The sequence below is a fragment of the Alternaria metachromatica genome (genome assembly GCF_023757995.1).
Source record: "Alternaria metachromatica strain BMP 0045 chromosome Unknown scaffold_3, whole genome shotgun sequence".
NCBI lineage: Eukaryota > Fungi > Ascomycota > Dothideomycetes > Pleosporales > Pleosporaceae > Alternaria > Alternaria metachromatica.
The window spans coordinates 1,604,023-1,622,543 of record NW_026055494.1 but is presented as its reverse complement, the minus strand read 5'-3'; the positions used below and the strand labels follow the sequence as shown (position 1 = coordinate 1,622,543).

Sequence of the window (18,521 nt, the reverse complement as noted above, 5' to 3'; positions counted from 1 at the left end):
ACACACCGCTTTCATGCGTCATTCGACTGAACGAACCTTGTATGGCCTTCGGGCTAATCCTTGTGGTATCCGTTGCTGGTTTCCTGATATGTTCAGCACTGTCATTTTTTCCAGACATTACCCTGAGCGCGAGGCGGCTTTACACTTCAGTGTTCCGCACTCTAGCAAGCTCAGTACATTTGGTCCTGAGGAGCCTATATCAACACTTGCCGGGGGTGTTGACGAATTCATTACCTGGTCGGCGCGCATACAGAAGATAGGCTTGGATGCTGGCGATGAGGAGATTAGTCTGAGCTGGCATTGGCAAGTCTGGGAAGTGTTCTTTTTCGTTGAGTTTTGCAGCTTGCTGCTGGCTTGAAGAAGGAGCGCAAACATTTGTAGTTTACATGTCTTACGGGGTGGGGCTCAGGAGTTTAACTCGGCGTCTTCATGTGACAGGGCAGAGGCCTTGGGAGGCGTGATGTCTCTCATGGGCCAATAGCGAATTCAAGTTGCGCGCTGCGCTTCTAGTCTCTACGGGCAATTGAAGTGAAAGCTGAGCATATGACGCAATTGCCTTATCTGGAGCACCTGGGCACTCGTTTGTTTCATGAATGGCCACCTGCCGCATTTTCCCTTTCGCTCGCGCCTGCCAGATGACTAGACATCCAACCAACCACCAGCATGTCGTCTACACAGCCCTTGCTTGCGCATGCGCCCGTTACACCTCTTAGTACGACGACCAGCTCCGCCGTCCCGGTCGGCGCTCTCGCAGTGATCGAATGGTGCATCTTCGATGGCCATACACACAAAGACGTTGTGGGCATGTACAACGGCGCTGGCTATGGCAGCGTCAGCACCAAATACGGTATATCGTATCAGGTGAGGAGGTGGGGCCCAGTGTGGTATCAAGAGCAAGGCGCTGTCAGACCATGGGAACTCTACACGAAGATTGAGAAGGAAGACTTCATCAAAAGAGGATTAAGCGGCGAAGACTTCAAGTTTGTCCATCCGCGAGATCTGGATGTAGTGAATGGAGTTGTACACGTACGAGGACAGCCGCGAGGACAGAAAGAAAAGCGACGGGAAGCAGCAAGACGGAGGTCTCAGGGTAAGGCCGCGAAGCAACCGGGTGCGTCTTCTATACGGTCATCGGCAACTTGACCAAGAGAAACAACTTACTGATCTTTCACCGTGTAGTCAATACCGCCCAAAGCCGCAACGCCTCTCGAATGTCTTCAGCAACTCGCGCATCCAGTTCCAGCTCCCGCCCCCTTCGCACTCCCAATCAAGTACAACCCGGTCATTCACCCAATTCAACTCCACCACCGGTTATACCTGAGCACCTTCGGGTCGCGATCAAGGCCAAGCACGGCGAGTGGCTGAGGGCGAATGAAAGGGGAGAGACAGAAATGGCGGATTTAGTTGAGCAAAAGTTGGAAAGCCTCGAGCGACAAGCAATGAAGGTCAGCCTGCCGGGGTTCTTGGCGTGGAAGTTCGGACTAGAGCATATCGGCGCCGCGGTGAGCTGATGAGACAGACGGACGAGGAATTATCTCAAGTCAAATTGCCCTCTAGCCTTGTTATAATGTAGCCACTCGAAGCCTCCTACTTTCACTTCCTTTTTTCCGATCACAATCAGACCACACGCGCGGTTGTTGACTGACGCCTCTTGATATGAGCCCATGCGATCACGAGACTGACTGAAAATGGTTTTCACCGAGTGGGCTCCGCTCGTGCCTCTTACAAAGCCCGCGAGCCTGATCCTCCCGCTGCGCTTTTGCCCAATCTACTTATACTCTTGCCTCAACCTACTCTTTGCTACCAGCGACACTCCGGTGTAGGTGAAGAAGTACCACAACATCCAAGCATCGCAAAAGACACACGACAGCAAGCCGCTACATCAAACCAGCCGAAAGATTCTGCAACTGTGATCATGTCATCCACAGATAAGCCTACAGAAGAGGTTGACGCCTCAGCGCGGATGTCAACCACAGCACGGAAGCGTCGGTTGAATGAGCCCTACGTCGCCGCGGACGCTCCAGTGCTCCCTACAAATACCGCTTTCAACACGGACCAGCCCAGCGAGCATAATGACAACGAGGACGCGAACTCTCCGCCCATGAAAAAGCGCAAGACAAAGTCTAACTCACTGGGTGCGCGCGCCAAAGTTGCTGCGAAGGACATACCTAGCGATGAAGAGATCAAATCCTTCATAGAGGGCGTAGCAGCTATCAAAGACTGGACTTCTCAGGTAGTTGACACCAAGTATATACAACTGGTGCAATGGTACGACGTCGAAGGCATCTCGATGAAACAGTGCGGCACCAAATGGGTACAAGAAGGATATGCAGAAGGACGCGCAGATCCGAAAAAGCAGAAGACTGAGGTTACTGAATCAGGGATGTGGAAGCACTACAGCAGCCACGGGAGGAAGTTCCTCGAGGAGAAAGGTCTCGTGTGGGTATCTCCATCGGCGCGGAAGGCTTACAAGAAAAGAGTTGGCGTCGTCGAGCAGTCCAGAAAGACAATCCCAGAAAAGACAGTTCCACACAAGACGGTTTCACCCAAGACAGTCTCAGATCGGACGGAGCGCATACCATCACCTGGTATAGAAGAGGGAGAGCCGCTGACGATTGCTGGCCATACCAACGTGCTTGAGAGCAGTGAACACATGGCCGACAAACCAGTGCCCAGTATTCAGCGATACACCACACCGCAGCCGCAAGAGGAGGCCGCACGAGGTGTTACGAAGGTTGCGATGCCCAAGCCAGAAGACTATCGTGTGGGACTGCATCATGGAGAAGATGAGGAGCTGTTGTTCCTTCTCTCGAGGAAAGTGAAGGCAGAATCGAGACCAAGCGACCTCATTTGTGACTTTGAGAAAAAAGGGAAGAGGTAAGTAACTCTATGTCAAACATGACTGCAGACCATAGGACTGACATCATACGTCTTGACAGCCCTGCCGCCGCGCAATCAAGCGAGGTAACGAGCGATCCAGAGGCCGAAGCTGCAGAGGTCGTACGCTACAAGAACAGTCGAGCAACCGAAGATGTTCTGAGCTTTAAGCGGAAGACCGGTGACGTGCGCCGCGGACATCCCACTCGACCTATTCTGAGCCGAAAGCAAGCCATCGAGCACTGCACCTTTATAAAGGACGCCATCAAAAACGATCCGACCGTCGATACGATCGAGTACGGAGAAGACATAGATGCCGATACTATCGCCCGCTTCGTCGCGTGCATCTCGCCCGACTTCCGAGCGGCCCTGCCCACGCACGATGTTGTCGGATTGGTCAACGCGGGTCACCCGGACACCCGGACTACGGAGATCCAGTGGTCCATCCAGGAATTTGAAGACCTATACGTTTTCGCTCACACGATGGGCGCACTTGCGGTGTGCGATATGATCATCGATAGAGTATATGAGGAGCTGCATCGTCCCCAGCAGCGCCTGATTCCCACCATCGATGGTACGATGGAGAAATTCGGATTCCTCCGCATGAGCCCGGCGTTCATGAATCTTCTATCGGAGAATGACACGCGAGCTTTCAATTTCTTTGTAGGTGCTTTGGCCATGAAGGCCGAAGATACCCTGAAACTGCTGAAGATATCCGGGCTCGATCATTGGTACCATGAATCTAAGCAGGCGTTGATCACGAAGCTGGAAATAGAATGGGCATCAGGTGCGAACAAAAGCGAGTCGGCAGCGATATGTTTGACATACCATCACCATTGGAGCCCAGCAACAGGATGCTACAGGTCTGTAGTGTCCACGGCGCCCTTGGTATCGAAGTCCAACGCTGCGAAGCAATCGACCCCCACGTCCCGTACGATCCAGAAGCGACCCGAGCCCTACCAGCGCAAAGATCGTAAGAAGGAGGAAAAGGAGAAGGCCTGGGCTAAGAAGGTGGCATTCCAGAAGATCGATCGCGAGGCCAATAAAGCGCATGGACGTGGACCGGCAAATTTGGAAGCCGAGCAGGCCAGGCTTCAGAAGGTTCAGCAAGAGCTCCACGACGAAGACAAAGAGTACAGTGATTCCTCCGACTCCTCACACTCGTCAGACGACGAAGACGTCAATGTGATCGTTGTGCAACTTCCTCGGGTATACAGCAGAGCTCGCGATCTCTTCCGAAACAGCCCTGGATCATATGCTGAACCATCCCAATACACTGTGATTGCGTCTGATCTGACGCATGCGAGATTCGCTGCCCGAAGCGGAGGTGGGCTGAACTATTCCGGCGAGGGTATGAATCTTTCCAAGGACACGGCGGAGATTCAGCGGAAGAAAGTAGCGATCGTGGAGGGCCAGCTGCAGATGTTTCGCGATAGCGGTTACGACCCCGACAATCTGCAGGGCCCAGGCCAATTGCGCGCCATGTCTCAGAGGCCGAGTGAAGACGGGGAGATGATCGATGGAGACGAGAGCGACGACGAGGACTAGGATACTAGTCACGATGGAGAGGCGACGAGGGTGGTGAGCGCGAGCGCTAGCGCTATGGTGCCTGGATTCGGTGTTTAGACTGGTAAGATTTCACATAACGAATACCTCGCACGCTAGAGTGAGGTCTGCTGCGTGAGTCTTCAGGAGCTGGCTTGGTCATGTACAGGGGAAACGAAGGATATAGTGCCCGCCGGGGCAGGAGGACGATGGCTGGCCGAGCCTAGGTTGCGTTGTTGTGAGGACGGTGGACCATGTCGTGGTAGGGTAGAGAAATCGCGTACTGTTTGTCAAGCTGCCAAGGTCTCTTTGCTTGCGAGCGCATGTCTGTCCTTCCGCGCGTGCATGAGTCAGCATTCCGGACGCGTCGGCCCCACACGTGCGCAAACGTCATCGTCCCTGGAAGCTTCGGCCCAATTCGCGTCCTTGTCTATCTGAGCCAGCCCCAGCCCCTTGTCCAGCCCTACACATTGCGACGATAGCGACCATGCTTGCCATGACAACTGCCGACCGTAACCTGAGACGTCGATAACATCCCAAGGCCACAGCGTTCTTTATACCACGAATGGTGACATCGCCTCGCAGATGCCCCGGAATATTGCCGGTGGGGCAGCTCGGCGCATCAATTTGGGAGATTGTGCCGTAAATTGTCAGTCTGGTGTTGATCACACGTCTGTGCGAGGAGCAACGGTGATACTCAAGTATGGTGCTCGCGGTATAAGTGTGCTCGCGCCTGTACGTTCGATGCCATTTCCATCTTCACGCTACCGCAGCGCCGCCACATTGACATCATCCTCGAAATGCGCTTCACAACCCTAATTAGTATCATGCTTGCACCTCTTGTAGCCCTGGCGGCCCCAGCCGAGATACATAGCAGGTCAGATATACTTGCAGCCCGCCAGGCGCGTCCCACAAAGCCAGCACCGTGCGTGCGTGTGATGAACACAACCGAAGCGCAGACAGCTACGCGTGCCGAAGCCTTCGCCCAAGCTTTTATCTACAAGAAGGACATCAGTGAGGCGTTCAAATACATAGCCAAAGACTACATTGTAAGAGGGTCACGACGTCTTCAAGAGGATCAATGACGGCTAACCACGTATAGAACCACAACCCCGCTGCACAGAACGGGTCTGACTCCGCCTGGAACATCCTCTCTCCAATCTGGAGTTCGCAGAGCATCACACCATTACGTACAGCGTTCAAGTCCCCACAAAGCTGGCTTAACTATCGCACCGGAAGTTTTGGGGAAGTCGTTGACCGTTTTCGATGGGAGGGAGGGTGTATTGCGGAGCATGTAAGTCTTACTTCTCATACTAGAAGAGAATCATCACTGACGTGGCAATCTGCAGTGGGATCAAGGCGAGAGATTCCCGCCTCAATATGTCTGAATAGGCAATCGATTGATGCATATAACCACATATGATACGAACGTATGATCGAACAGATGTAGATACGTTGAGCCCAATAAATAACGACAGCGCAAACCCTTCGCGAATGAATCCCAGATATCCCACCAGCCTAAGAAAAGATGTGTCGTACACATGATACGTCTCTCTTGCACCATCACCGCAAGACCAATCTCGTTTAACTTTGACCGCAGAACGGTTCCCTCATGCGAGTCGTTTCGCAATATATCCGATATCACAGCGCCAATCCCTTCATCGTTTCACACTCAGGCGTGATTTCTGATGCGACAACATGAGAGCTCGAGAGCTAACCAGGCCAGGTCACATCTCAGACATCGATGCTGGACTTGCCCTTGTCTTCCTTGTCATCACCCTCAGGTCGGAGCTGCTCCTCGGAAGACCTCGCGCTCTCATCGATGTAGCGCTCGGCATCAGCGTCGGCATCGAGATAGTCTTCTCCACGCAGCAAGCTGTACCGCGCTCCACCCTTGTTCGTCTCTCTGATCTGTGGGGTGCCCACCGTCAGGTTGTGGTGACAGTTGGGGCACTCATGTACCGTCGGAGTACGCAACGCAAACCACATTGCTCGAGCCTTGCAAGCAAAGAAGTAGAAGTGGACAAACCTGTCATCATGTTAGCAACCCTACTGATGACTGGCTCGGACTTTGAACAACTTACATATTGACAATCATGGGAGCTGTTGCGTATCCAGCCAAGAAGCCATATCCCGCTGACCCCAGATCGTCAACCTCGACTGCCCAGATCGGAATGAGTATTGCAAGATAAGCGATACCCGCCAATCCGTCTAGGAGAGCGAACTTGGGGCCTGGCGTACGATTGTGCCTTCGTTGGTGGACAATGCTCGCCGTTGAAGCAACCGCAGTCATGGCGAGGGGGATATAGCCGAAGCAGAATGTAGTTACATCGCGATGGTCGTACCAATACCGGTAACTATGGGATTCCAGCGAGAGAACGGTGATGGCAATGAGGAAAGGTGTTGTGAGGGCACTGGCAAACAAATTCAGTACGCGAAGAGAACGTTCCTGCGCCATGATCATCTTGTTGGTTTGGGTAATCTGTTGGTATCTGAAAATGGAGGTGAAGACGAAAAGAGCCAGATGGCTTGGTGCAACAAAGACAAACTGAAGTCTACAGGCCTGTTTAAGTCACATCACCGACTGGGATAGCGTCTCATCATCTCTCAGGCAACAGCGAAAAGCACATAGCCGCAAGTGCATCAGAGCCGCGTGTACACACGAGGCGCTTTTTGGCATCGTCAGCCAATCGATGTGTCGCTCCGGCACGACAACGGTACTACGCAGCAGTAGTGAGACAGCAAGATCTTTTGTTTACTCCCCCGAGTATGTGTTTTGGCCAATGAACGTTGACGTTGGGGGGCTATGCCGGCTAGGCTTGGTATAGCGCAGATGGGCGGATTACTCGGGTCCTGTGTCAGGCTCTCCGCAGTGCAAGGACGCATGCTCAAGAATAGACTCGCTTGCGAGACGTATCAATCTTTGTCTCCCTACATACGGAGGCTCCTTTATGCATCGTTTCACTATTGCTTCTACATCGATAGAGACCTTGGAAGGTTGTACAAGTCACGTGACTTTTACATCATAAGGGCATGCATTACGGTCACACCAAAGCTCGTTTCTGTGGCGTCCATACCTTTCTCCCAGTTGATAGAGTAGCATCTGTCATTTATTTCGATCTTGTAATGGGAAGCATGCCGCGTAGCCGCTTCCGCCAACGCTTGCAGCGTGTGGTTATCCAGGTAAGCAGAAATTACGTAGGTGACTAGGGAAGACCCTGAGGAAACCGTTGATTACTATACACCCGCAAAGATGTTGTTGACGATCCGGACCTTTTTTCTCTTCGTATGCGTGCAAGCATGCATAGCCAACCTTTTTTCATAAGCATCATGATGCACCCGATCTCTATAACAGCTGCCAGAATGAACTCATCGGGTCTTATCGAGGTATACACCTACAAACCCTGCTCCGGTTACGTGCAGTACTCACAAGCCGTCGTGCGTCGTTTCGGCACGCAAGACACGAATGCCATCTACCCAGACGCACCTACAATATTCATGTTCCTCACTACTTTCGCACCCATCACGGAATATCTAACCCGGAAGCTGGATCGCCTGCCCAAGTACTCCGCATTGGTTTATCCTGGGACGTTCTAAAAGGTTTTCCAAGCGCCGCCGGGATAGCGTTATCTCCTCCGCTCGATGACGACTATAAATCGTTCAGACGAGGGGTAAGAACAAAAGCCGCTTGTGAGAATTACGACCTATTCCACGGATGTGGAGTAAAACCCCGTGTGTTCTTTAGAATTATCCTTGATTACCGCCACTCTTATCATAAAATCATACTCCACGCTGGCCCAGTCCGCATGGCATTAGTTGTGAGTGGCTTGTCGCTATGGTCCCCGGGACGCCATGGTAGCTGCCGATTCGTGTCGAATTCTGCACAATTATTCTAAGGTAGAAGTATACATTGGCTCATGAGGTGTTTGCTTATCAAGATTCAGTGATGTGTATGCAGCAACATGCGACACGGATTCTGGCCACCCCGCGGTACCGAGCATTGCATTTGCAACTTGATAAGCCCAATCAGCTCTACGTAATGGTCAACATACCTTCTGCCTGTGGTTACCTCCCAAAATGATAGCCGCGCACGCGCCAAATCTGACGCACAACGCTGAGTTTCGGAGCATATATAATCGTCTAAGATCCCAAACCCTCCAAGGTTTACAGCGTAGAAGTCATCTCTGACCACAGCATCCAGCAAATTCCAAACCAGACTTACGACATGACTCAACACCCAGAAACTCCCATGAATATTCCCAAACCATGGGGACCTGGCCGTCAGACTCATTTATACAGACTGCCTCGGCATTTATCCAGGACGATATTGGAACTTCTACCTTTATCCTCTATGGCGACGTTCGCAATGACGAGCCACCACTCGAATACATTGGTCCGCTCCATCAAGAACCCTTTCGTCCTGATCAAGAAAGAAGGGAATGAGGCAGAGCGAGCGAGGTTCTCGGTTCTGTGTTTCGACAAGCACTATCCGGACCATATCATATGTTATCATTGCGGCTCATACCATAAGCGCAAATCACCTGGTAGTCGGGATATCTGGGGTCAAAACGCCCCAGCCGCCTTCAAGTACGGGACCAGGACGATATGCAAACGGCGCACAACAAATTTCGACGGGTTGGACTGGGAAACCGTCCACGAGACGATGCGCGGATTCCGGTACTCCCCTCGGTATGGACACAATCTCCTGCGCCCTGAAGGCGTTCATCAACAGGGGTCAAAACGGTGGGGCAGTGACATCTATGCATTACCCTGTGATGGTCATTTGCTTTTGAGAAAGAGATGGGTCAGTGGTATTCCGGAAGTCGAGGATGTAGACCCCAAGGCCGTAGTATTTGGGATTCCATACTCGTTATGTCCACACCTGAACTCGGTCCTCAATATATATTCCATGGGTTGTGGTATAAGAAACGCTGTCTCTCGCTTCTACACGTACCACGATCCTGAGGAGCTCAAAGATGGATATGTTGATAAAGCCTTGAGGTGCACCGCCTGCCCTACCGAAGTGGTCATCGAAATAACTCCGCGAAGGCTGTTCATTGGGAATTGCGCAGACGAGTCGAGGTTTCCGAAATCAACCTATGTCGTAAGTGTCTCCAGATACGTCGACTTTGGCAAATGTCAGGATCCAGAGGACATTGAATGGAAGGCGCTCACAGAACGGAGACCGGGGTTCTGGAGACGCCTCTTTTCGAAGAGGGATAGCGGGTCGCTAGACGGGGAAACAGCACGGCCGACGGCAGACCTTACACACCTGGAACCCGTTTGCGAGAGATTTAATGCGCGTCTTCATGCGCCTCTGCCCTCATCGCCGTCCCTCAGCAGTCCTACCGACCTTCGTCTGGCTATGCGTGATAGCACTGATGCACAACCTCCACCATACGCCGAGTGACCACAGTCAACAACATCGGGTCGCGAAACTCCCAGCAAGCTGTGAACTGTGCCATGAGCGCATCCGGTAAGAAGCTTTGAAGATGTCGGTTTCAACGAAACGGAGTACGCGCCTTCCTTCGACCCAGGTTGATGCCCTGTCTTGCTTCGCACGAGTTGTTGCGTCTGCACTTTGGTGTGCGGGATCCATGGATGGTTGTGATCTGTAGCTTTATAATGTGTCGCAAGAGGATGTGGCATGAACGGATTGGCGCAGGCCCGTGATGTCTAGGGGCAGCATGCGCTCACGACTGTATGCGTGGGCGCCAAATAGGGCCATTTCGGTCGCGCATCGAAGCAATTAGTGGTCTTGATCAATACTTGAGTGTTTGAACGTCAATGCTGATCCAATAAGAGAAATGGCCAGCTCAATCGCACAGACCATCGGTACACCTTCCCTAATTCGGTGATGACGATGAGACGATTTCACACCCCCAGCCGTCCACAACGAAGACGGCTAATATGCGCCTTTTGCTCCCAACATATGCTTGTAGTCTCATTTGGCAGATCCTTACTTGCAGTACTCGCTAAGAAAGATTCCCGCTGCGCAATAACCCTTCTGAGAAATTACCACGGATGTCTGTTTACCATACAGAATAAGGGGAGCATTCGAAATGAATAGATACAATACTCGCGCATGTACTAAAATTGGCTCACTGTAGAAGCCTGGAGACAGTACACGGAATTCGTACATCAAGTCTGTGTTTGCATGTCTGCCTACACCATCCTCATGTCTGAAACGCCCACTAACCGTTGGCTACATATAGATCTCGTGGACCCTGACCAGGCTGTTGGGGGATGAATCTTTTGAATTTGTCTCTTGCACAAGTCGAGCTTTCAGGCGATCAGTCTCTTCCACATGAGCATCGTCAGGTGGTGGCTGCGGGCCATCGACCACGTGGAAACACAGAGATGCGTCGACAAGGCTGACGTCGTCGTCTGTTTCCGGCCTGAAGATAGTGATCTTGCTGATGGTCTTTTGGCCAAGTTGTAATTTGTGCTGCATGAGAAAGTAAGCGAACCCAGCACCGTTTGGAGATCCTGGTTTGGGTTAGTCTTGATATTTGTCATCGGAGTTGAACGCGACTTGCCTAGCAGCGCATGGCCCTGATCCGTAGTGGTAGAAAAGTCGGTTCCCGGCCACTCGCTTAGTTCGGTGTTACGGTCGCGTAGACAAGAAGCGATGATTTGATTAGTCACCTCGTTGGAGATGGCTATCATGAAGAAGTAGCGAATGTTCTTGATATTGGGGTTGTTACGAACCCAAAATCCCCAGATGATGTCTGAGAAAGCGCGAAGTTGAGGTAGGTCGTCTTTGTTCGGCTCCTTCGTACCACCGCCCCAGATAGTCTTGGCGGATGCTTGAGGGCTTTCAAGGAAGAGACCATAGATAGCGCCTCCTTCGGTGTTGATTCCGAATTCAAAATGCGCCTTTGTTGCCTGTAACGCCGTCAGCATCGAACTACTGCTCATACGCAAGCCTAAACTCACTCTGTATTGCTTGTTGTTACCTGCTGTGCTGTACCACTGATTGATAGCCGGGATCTGGTTGCCCTCATTATCTCTTTTCTCTGGGTCCCAATGCTCGACCCTATAGCACTGGTTATCTCCGCCTGCTGAAGTCGGCCGTCCGTCGAGACCAAGTGAGCGCATCGCATGTGAGAAATGCCAGTGCTCAGAAAAGCTGCAGCTGAACGACGATGAGCTAGTTTCTCGCCAGTACCAGTCCTGAAGCTCTATCTTGAGGTCACTATTGTAAGGCCTTGCAGCAGATGGGGGTTCGCGAGTATCTTTCATCTGACGGCCTGCGGTCTGATCAGAGCCTTCGAGACCACAGATCAAGGCGCCTCCTTTGGCTGCATTCTTGTTCCAATCCTCCTCCGCGGCATAATCATCGTCCCAGAAGGCCACCGTAGGGTGTAGTCCGTTGGGTTCACGGCTGGTCGAATTTGAAGATACGCGGGTGATGTTGCGGTCTGAGATGGGTGCGGAGGCCAGCGGAGTCTTGATACTGCCGACAACTGTGTGTATGGCAACCGCGACGACAAGGGCGGTGACGAAGGTCATGTCGCTGATCGCTGCCAGGGAAACTGAACGAAGCAACAGATACAAGGAACGTCAGCAAGACGAACAGCGTGATACAAGAGGCAAGGCGCAAGACTAGCGGCTATTGGAGGCTGCCACAGTGACTTCGTAGGTGAAGGAGCGATTGTTCCACATCCCAATTTGCGCGCGTGTCTTCTATGACGAAGGTCTTGGAAAGGAAAGTGCAACCACTGATGAAGCATGCTTGGCCACGGGTTGTGTGATGCGTAAAGACGTTTTCCTAAGCTACCCAGCCTCTGGTCCAGGGCCACATAACACGCTATATGTATGGTTGACATTGGTTTCAATTTGCTAAATGCGGTCAAGGTGACCTCGGGATGTGAGAATGTAGCCGCGAAGCATTCGGACATGAAAATGCCATATACCGGAAAGCCATGATATCGAAAGCCATACGAAACAATCTTTCTGAGAACTACAGAACCCCAAATCACTGGTTGTTTCGTACCTCAGTCAGCCAGTCATCTCCTCGGTACTCATGCCACGGAGAAGGTTCTGTCGACGATTGAGCTAGAAAAATGAGGTATGTCGTATTCTATTCAGAGGCTCATCGGAACCCATGAGTCTTCAACGTCGTCGATCCAACAAATGTTCGCGGTGGCTATTCCATGTCCGGCTACCCAAACGCATCTTCATAGGGCTAGAGCAAAGGCTTTGCAGGTGGTGCAAGACCCAGGCGTGGGCGTGTACCCGGGCTCATGCACAACTGCTTTCTGGATGAAAATAGCAATGCAGGTCCACAAGCTTTATGATAGACAGGATGTAGCGCGACGTTCTCAAGCACACTGCTGCCTCTAGCCTAGTCTTTCCCATGACTGCATCTCTCAGGGATATTCCTGCGGACTGGGCTATATAGTGGACTGATATGATGCCGAGTCGAGCGTATCGCGGACTAATATTACGGCTTGTATAGGTAGCGAATCGACGAGACGTGTAGAACGTGAGGGACGCGGAGGACGGATGATCGTGGAGCGCATGCGCCGTAGCATCAGGCGGGGATAGGTGCTGGCGCGCGTTTCTAGTGTGGAGTCTGGCCGGAAGGAATTCAAGGTAATAAATTCAATGCAGATGTACAGTGTGGTAGCATCTGGACGTGCTGTATCATGGATGACGTGATAGCCGCCATCTCGACGAAGAACGCAGGCCCCGGGGACGGCGGGGCGCCTGACGCGTGTCTAGCGCGTTACGGAAAGTGGGGCATCGCGGTCGCGTCTCTAGGTACGCTCTTCGCGTGGCTCGTCTCCTCATCCATCTCATCATTGCCGTTGTCACCAGCAAACGTGCGGTCATCAACGCAACTTATCCTCATCTCTCAATCAGCGCTCTGCCTACCGCCCAAGCTATTTTCTCATCTTTTTCAGACCTATACTGGTTGCAGCGTCGCATCCGTTTGCTTCGGAAAACATCCACGTTCGCCCGTGTGCTGCAACTAGACTTCAGTCCCTTTCGAGTTCAGCTTCCACGTAGACATTGGATATGATCTCGTCATAGTCGTTCACATTTCATCTCACCATCTCCAATAACTTACCCTCTGACGCTGTCTTCGCTTTTCACGATGTTGCATACGCTTGCAACGTCAGTCCATTGAGTGGCAGTCAGTTGCGTCGCAACTATTCAGACCGGTCTGTTTCGATAACGAGAATGCTTGGAATACGCGTCTCATGCTTGTTAGAATCATCAATGTGAGTCGCAGCGTATTAACCTCGAATCTCCGAGTGAATCGAGTCCCACTAGCATGCCTACCCAGACCGATGGGTGTCTACTTGCAGCTAGATCGTCAACAGCTCTTACGTGAGTTTGAAACCCGGTATATACGTACAACTGATGTGGAAGTACAAGGATCAGGAAGAGAAGTGGACACGACAATCCTGCTAAGAGTACAACGTGATGTCACTTCCAGGAGCAAGAGCAGTGATGATACGGACTGGGTTCAATGACTACAAGCTCAGAGGAATGACCTCGAGGCTCTTGCCACGGTCTCTCTTGGTGACAAGGATAGAGATATTTGCGCTCCAATTCATTAGACACCTCTGCCAGGCCGAGCGGTGTGCGGCCGCACACTCTTTCACTTAGCATGCTGGCCACGCCGTTGCCTACGCGGACTTGCCCCTCACCCTGTCGCGCCTTCCTCACGGACCCTAATCTCGAGACCCTCACCACCCGACTAGCGCTTGTGCCTAGCTCTTCCGTTGTATATCAGCTCGCGCTCACCGGCCTCGTACAGCTTCCCCTCCACCGCGCCTTCCACTCGCTTTTTCAACCCTCTTTCGCCCTCTTCAAAATCGAAGCAATTGCGGACGACGACTGCAGCTTCCGACGATGCGCCTTTCCGTCTTCACTCTTCTAGGGCTGGCCGCTACCGGTGGCTACGCCGGCAGCTCTCCATCCTCTACGGTCGCTTCTACGGTCGGCAGCGGACAGGCTGAAATCCAGGGTGCGGCGGATCCCTCGTCCATCTTAATTCCCCGACAATACGGAATTCCTACCGACCCGATCTCGGTCACGACATCTGTACAAGGTACCGTCGTTCCACCGACCAGCGTCCACTATCCCCCGGTCGCCTCCAGCGTGGTTGCTGTCCCGCCTCCATCCATCGTGTCTTCGGTGCAAGGCTCTCCCCGCCCGCCTCCGTCTTCCGTGGTCGCTATACCACCGCCTACAATTGTGTCTTCGATACAAGGCTCACCTCGACCTTCCGCATCCTCTGTAGTCGCTGTCCCGCCACCGTCCATTGTGTCTTCGGTGCAAGGCTCTGCGAGCCCGTCCTCTGTAGTCGCTGTCCCGCCACCGTCCATTGTGTCTTCGGTGCAAGGCTCTGCGAGCCCGTCCTCTGCAGTCGCTGTCCCACCCCCATCGATCGTGTCTTCAGTACAGGGCTCCGCAACTCCATCCTCAGTGGTATGGAGCAGTCAGCCCTCGTCTCAAGCTGCATCATCTCAGTCGGCATCCTCGGTGCAAGCCTCCGCGCCTCCATCATCAGTGCAAGGACCTGTTCCGCCATCCTCTACTGTGTGGAGCAGCCAAACTTCGTCTTCTCAATGGGCGTCCTCGGTGCCGCCTCCTGCCCCGTCGTCTTCCGCAGCTTGGAGCAGTCAACAGTCCTCTCAAGCTGCGTCTTCGTCTTCTCAAGCTGCATCCTCGTCTTCTCAGTGGGCATCCTCCGTGCCGTCTTCTGTCCCGTCGTCCACCGCAGCTTGGAGCAGTCAAATATCCTCTCAAGCTGGCTCAAGTGTCGTTGTGCCGCCCCCCACTGCATCCTCAATTCAAGGAAGCTCTACTGCACCATCTTCCCGCGCCCCGACAAGCTCAGTCGTTGGATCATCAGCCGCCCCATCTTCTGGAGCGTGGAGTTCTTCCGCGGGATCTGTAGCGCCCACGAGTATATCGAGCAGCCAAGCCGGTAGCACTTCGACTGCATGGTCATCGGCATCACCTAGTACCTCTGTGTCCGCGTCTGAATCACTCGTCGCGCCTTCTGGCTCATCTTCTGTGGCTCAGTCAAGTGCTCAAGGCAGTTCGGCTGCACAATCGTCTGGAAGCGCAATCCCGAGCACTCGATTGACTTCAGTCCAAGGCAGCACTACTGTAGAAGGCATCATCATCATCCCTACTGGGATTTCTGGTAGCAGCACCTCTACTGGCATCATCATCATCCCTCCTGGTTTCACGGCAAGCACTACCTCGGGTGGCTCCATCGTCATACCCACTGGAATTCCTGGTATCAGCACCTCGAATGGCATCATCATCATCCCTCCTGGTTTCCCGGGAAGCACTACCTCGAGTGGCTCCATCGTCATCCCCACTGGAATTCCTGGTAGCAGCACCTCGAATGGCATCACCATCATCCCTCCTAGTGGAAGCAGCACCCCAAGCGGCTCCATCATCGTCCCTCCTGGTGTCTCGGGAAGCAGCACCCCAAGTGGCTCCATCATCATCCCTTCTGGTGTCTCGGGAAGCAGCACCCCAAGTGGCTCCATCATCGTCCCTCCTGGGGTCTCGGGAAGCAGCACCTCGAATGGCATCACCATTATCCCTCCGAGTGGAAGCAGCACCCCAAGCGGCTCCATCATCGTCCCTCCTGGTGTCTCGGGAAGCAGCACCGCAAGTGGCTCCATTTCTGCTCCGATCGTGATTGGGAGCAGCACTATACCTCCCAGTCCGATGCCTACAGGCGTAGGCTGTCCCGAATTGTGTCGTTCCCTCGAGTGGTGCCTAAAGTATTGTGTGGGCTATGTGTTCCCTCGCCCTCCCGATGAAGAACCACCGCACGAATGTCTTGAGCCAGCTAATTACAAGTGGTGTCATCTATGGTGGTTTGGCCCGGATGACGACGGTGGTAAGGATGGTCACCCAGGCGATCCAGACTCTGTTACAGACAGCGACCCCGAGTGCAAAGAGGAGAACTGTATCGCTGCATGCGTCACACAGAGACTCGCATCATTCTTGCTCTTCAAGCGGCCTTTCTGCCTTTGTGTCCCACACAAATGTGACAAGGATCACGACAGCGACAGTCCTAGCGATAGCGACAATGACGATCCATCAGTCAAGCCGCCAAAGCCAAAGCCGACATCGTTTCCAAAACCTACGAACCCTAAATGTAAGCTTTTCGGGTGTGGATGCGGGTGGGCGGGACTAGGGTTCGGGCCTGGCTGCCCTGAAGATGTCGTTCCGCCCATTTCGCTCACCATTCCATGTGGTATCTTCGGCTGTGACCCGTGCATCTTCTTCGGTTGTCATACCGGCCCGCGGCCTACGGGTATCATAGGCGCCGACGGATACTGTCCAGGTCCAACAGGGTGTGATCCATGCCCGCCAGAACTTTGTAGCCTCCCAGGTTGTACCGTTCCGGGCGGTTGTGGGCCGAAGCCTGGCCCTGCGCCAACTAAACCGGCGGACCAACCAGACCCAGAAGATTGCGACGACAACATGCGGACCACCATCACTGATCGCTTCGTCATGTGCACGGAGGGTTTTGACGTTTCGTCCATGCCTTCTAGCTATAGCTTCTTCGGCGGTGGTACATCATCCACGATGGTTACATCTGTATGTCTGCCGCTGATCGATGCCACGAGGACCATCTGCGAGCCGGCTAAAGGCTACGACACCACGACAACGCTGACTACTACCGGCACGCTAACTTCCGACGCCCCAGCATGTACCCGAGCACCGCTCTCTTTGGATGATGATGAGGGAAACAACAATCCCGATGAGCCATCAAACACGTGGACGTACTCTAGCATGGGTTCATCAACCTCAAAAAGCTCTTCCAAGGTATCGTCTAGTAGTTCCTCGTCGTCTAGCAGGTCCTCGTCGTCCACCAGTTCTTCGTCGTCCACCACTTCGGCAGCACCAGCTCCTAGCCATACACCTATGGACAGGAACGGCCACTGGACAGTGGAATTTCAGCAATTCTTGTACGACGACTACGCGGAATTAGGATGGGACTTGTACGATCCCAATGGCTTCCACGCGGGTTTCCACAATGTACGCGGTTACAACAAGGACTCGAAAATCACCGACTACATCCAGAGCGTTAATCGTCCGTACGGTGATTCAATGCCTTTTGGAGTTGACGTGACCGTATATGAACGTAAGTGAACTCTTTTATCGCCTTATTAGACACGCGCTAACTTTTCCTAGCACACAATGGTGATATGGCCAAAGTCAATTTTGAGATCCGCAAGAAGGTCACCGGCTGCGATTCCATGCCGGGCATCCCATGCAGGCCTTACATGACAACAGAAAATCGCATCGAAAGTGACCCATGGAGGCTGCAGACTTGCGAGCAAGCTTGTAAGGATAACAAGAAGAAGGCTCCTCTGGTTTCCAAAGACATGTGGTGCCAGGATCTCAACGCGGCAGATTGGCAACCCATGTATAAAGGGTACACTGGATGGCAGCGCCATTTCAAGTGTGGTTGGAAGGGATTTGATTGAGCGTTCTGTCCCCTGGAGGCTAACGGTATAATTGTGTGGATATTCAGGAGTGGCTCGTACCAAATTGAGAATTGTATTGTGGACATGTGGGCAAGACTGTAATCATATAGATGGATGCCAGCCGTGTGCTCTAATACTAGATGCCGTGTCGACATTTGAACTGGATGGTGTACGCATATCGAGCTTTTCATGTTTATCTCAAAAGTGACGTTGGGTCAGGGCACTTGCAGACTATGTGCTTGTTTTCTATCGTCGGACTGACTTACCAAGTACGTATTTTTAGGCCCACACATTCCATGACATTTGGTGTGTAATTTCTATTGGAGCTGTTCAAAGCAACAGGCACATATGAACAAGATTCCGCCGACACGCCTATTGTCTTGTCAGTATTGCGAGTCTCTGTAGATTGCATGCATTTTGAGTGATTCACTGCTCGATCTGCGCGAGTGTTGCTAATCATGGGCAGAACCAGAGTACCTCCTCCTGGGGCTCCACGGTCGCGTGTCTCGCTACCCGGACATCACTGCACACCTTGAAAGCCCTGCTGTGCCCTGCCGAATGGGCTCAGTACCTCCTCCCTCCCAATACATTGCATCGAAACTCTTCAAAGCA

The 18,521-nt window shown here is 52.8% G+C and overlaps 4 protein-coding genes across 4 annotated transcripts; 2 read left to right on the top strand and 2 right to left on the bottom strand.

Moving 5' to 3' along the window:
• Positions 1-663: 663 nt before the first annotated feature.
• On the top strand, positions 664-4,425 carry J4E83_002177 (uncharacterized protein; the record flags this gene model as incomplete). Its single annotated transcript, XM_049329127.1, has 3 exons — positions 664-1,111; positions 1,824-2,877; positions 2,940-4,425. 3 exons carry the CDS (start codon positions 664-666, stop codon positions 4,423-4,425), a joined length of 2,988 nt encoding a protein of 995 aa, XP_049192099.1.
• A 1,731-nt stretch (positions 4,426-6,156) lies between these two features.
• On the bottom strand, positions 6,157-6,886 carry J4E83_002176 (uncharacterized protein; the record flags this gene model as incomplete). The annotated part of the gene is made up of 3 exons (XM_049329126.1): positions 6,157-6,333; positions 6,385-6,451; positions 6,507-6,886. 3 exons carry the CDS (start codon positions 6,884-6,886, stop codon positions 6,157-6,159), a joined length of 624 nt encoding a protein of 207 aa, XP_049192098.1.
• A 3,741-nt stretch (positions 6,887-10,627) lies between these two features.
• Positions 10,628-11,937, bottom strand: J4E83_002175 (uncharacterized protein; the record flags this gene model as incomplete). The annotated part of the gene is made up of 3 exons (XM_049329125.1): positions 10,628-10,911; positions 11,034-11,310; positions 11,362-11,937. The coding sequence occupies 3 exons, from the start codon at positions 11,935-11,937 to the stop codon at positions 10,628-10,630; spliced, it is 1,137 nt and encodes a 378-aa protein (XP_049192097.1).
• Positions 11,938-17,343: 5,406 nt separating this feature from the next.
• Positions 17,344-17,909, top strand: J4E83_002174 (uncharacterized protein; the record flags this gene model as incomplete). Its single annotated transcript, XM_049329124.1, has 2 exons — positions 17,344-17,563; positions 17,614-17,909. 2 exons carry the CDS (start codon positions 17,344-17,346, stop codon positions 17,907-17,909), a joined length of 516 nt encoding a protein of 171 aa, XP_049192096.1.
• Positions 17,910-18,521: the final 612 nt, after the last annotated feature.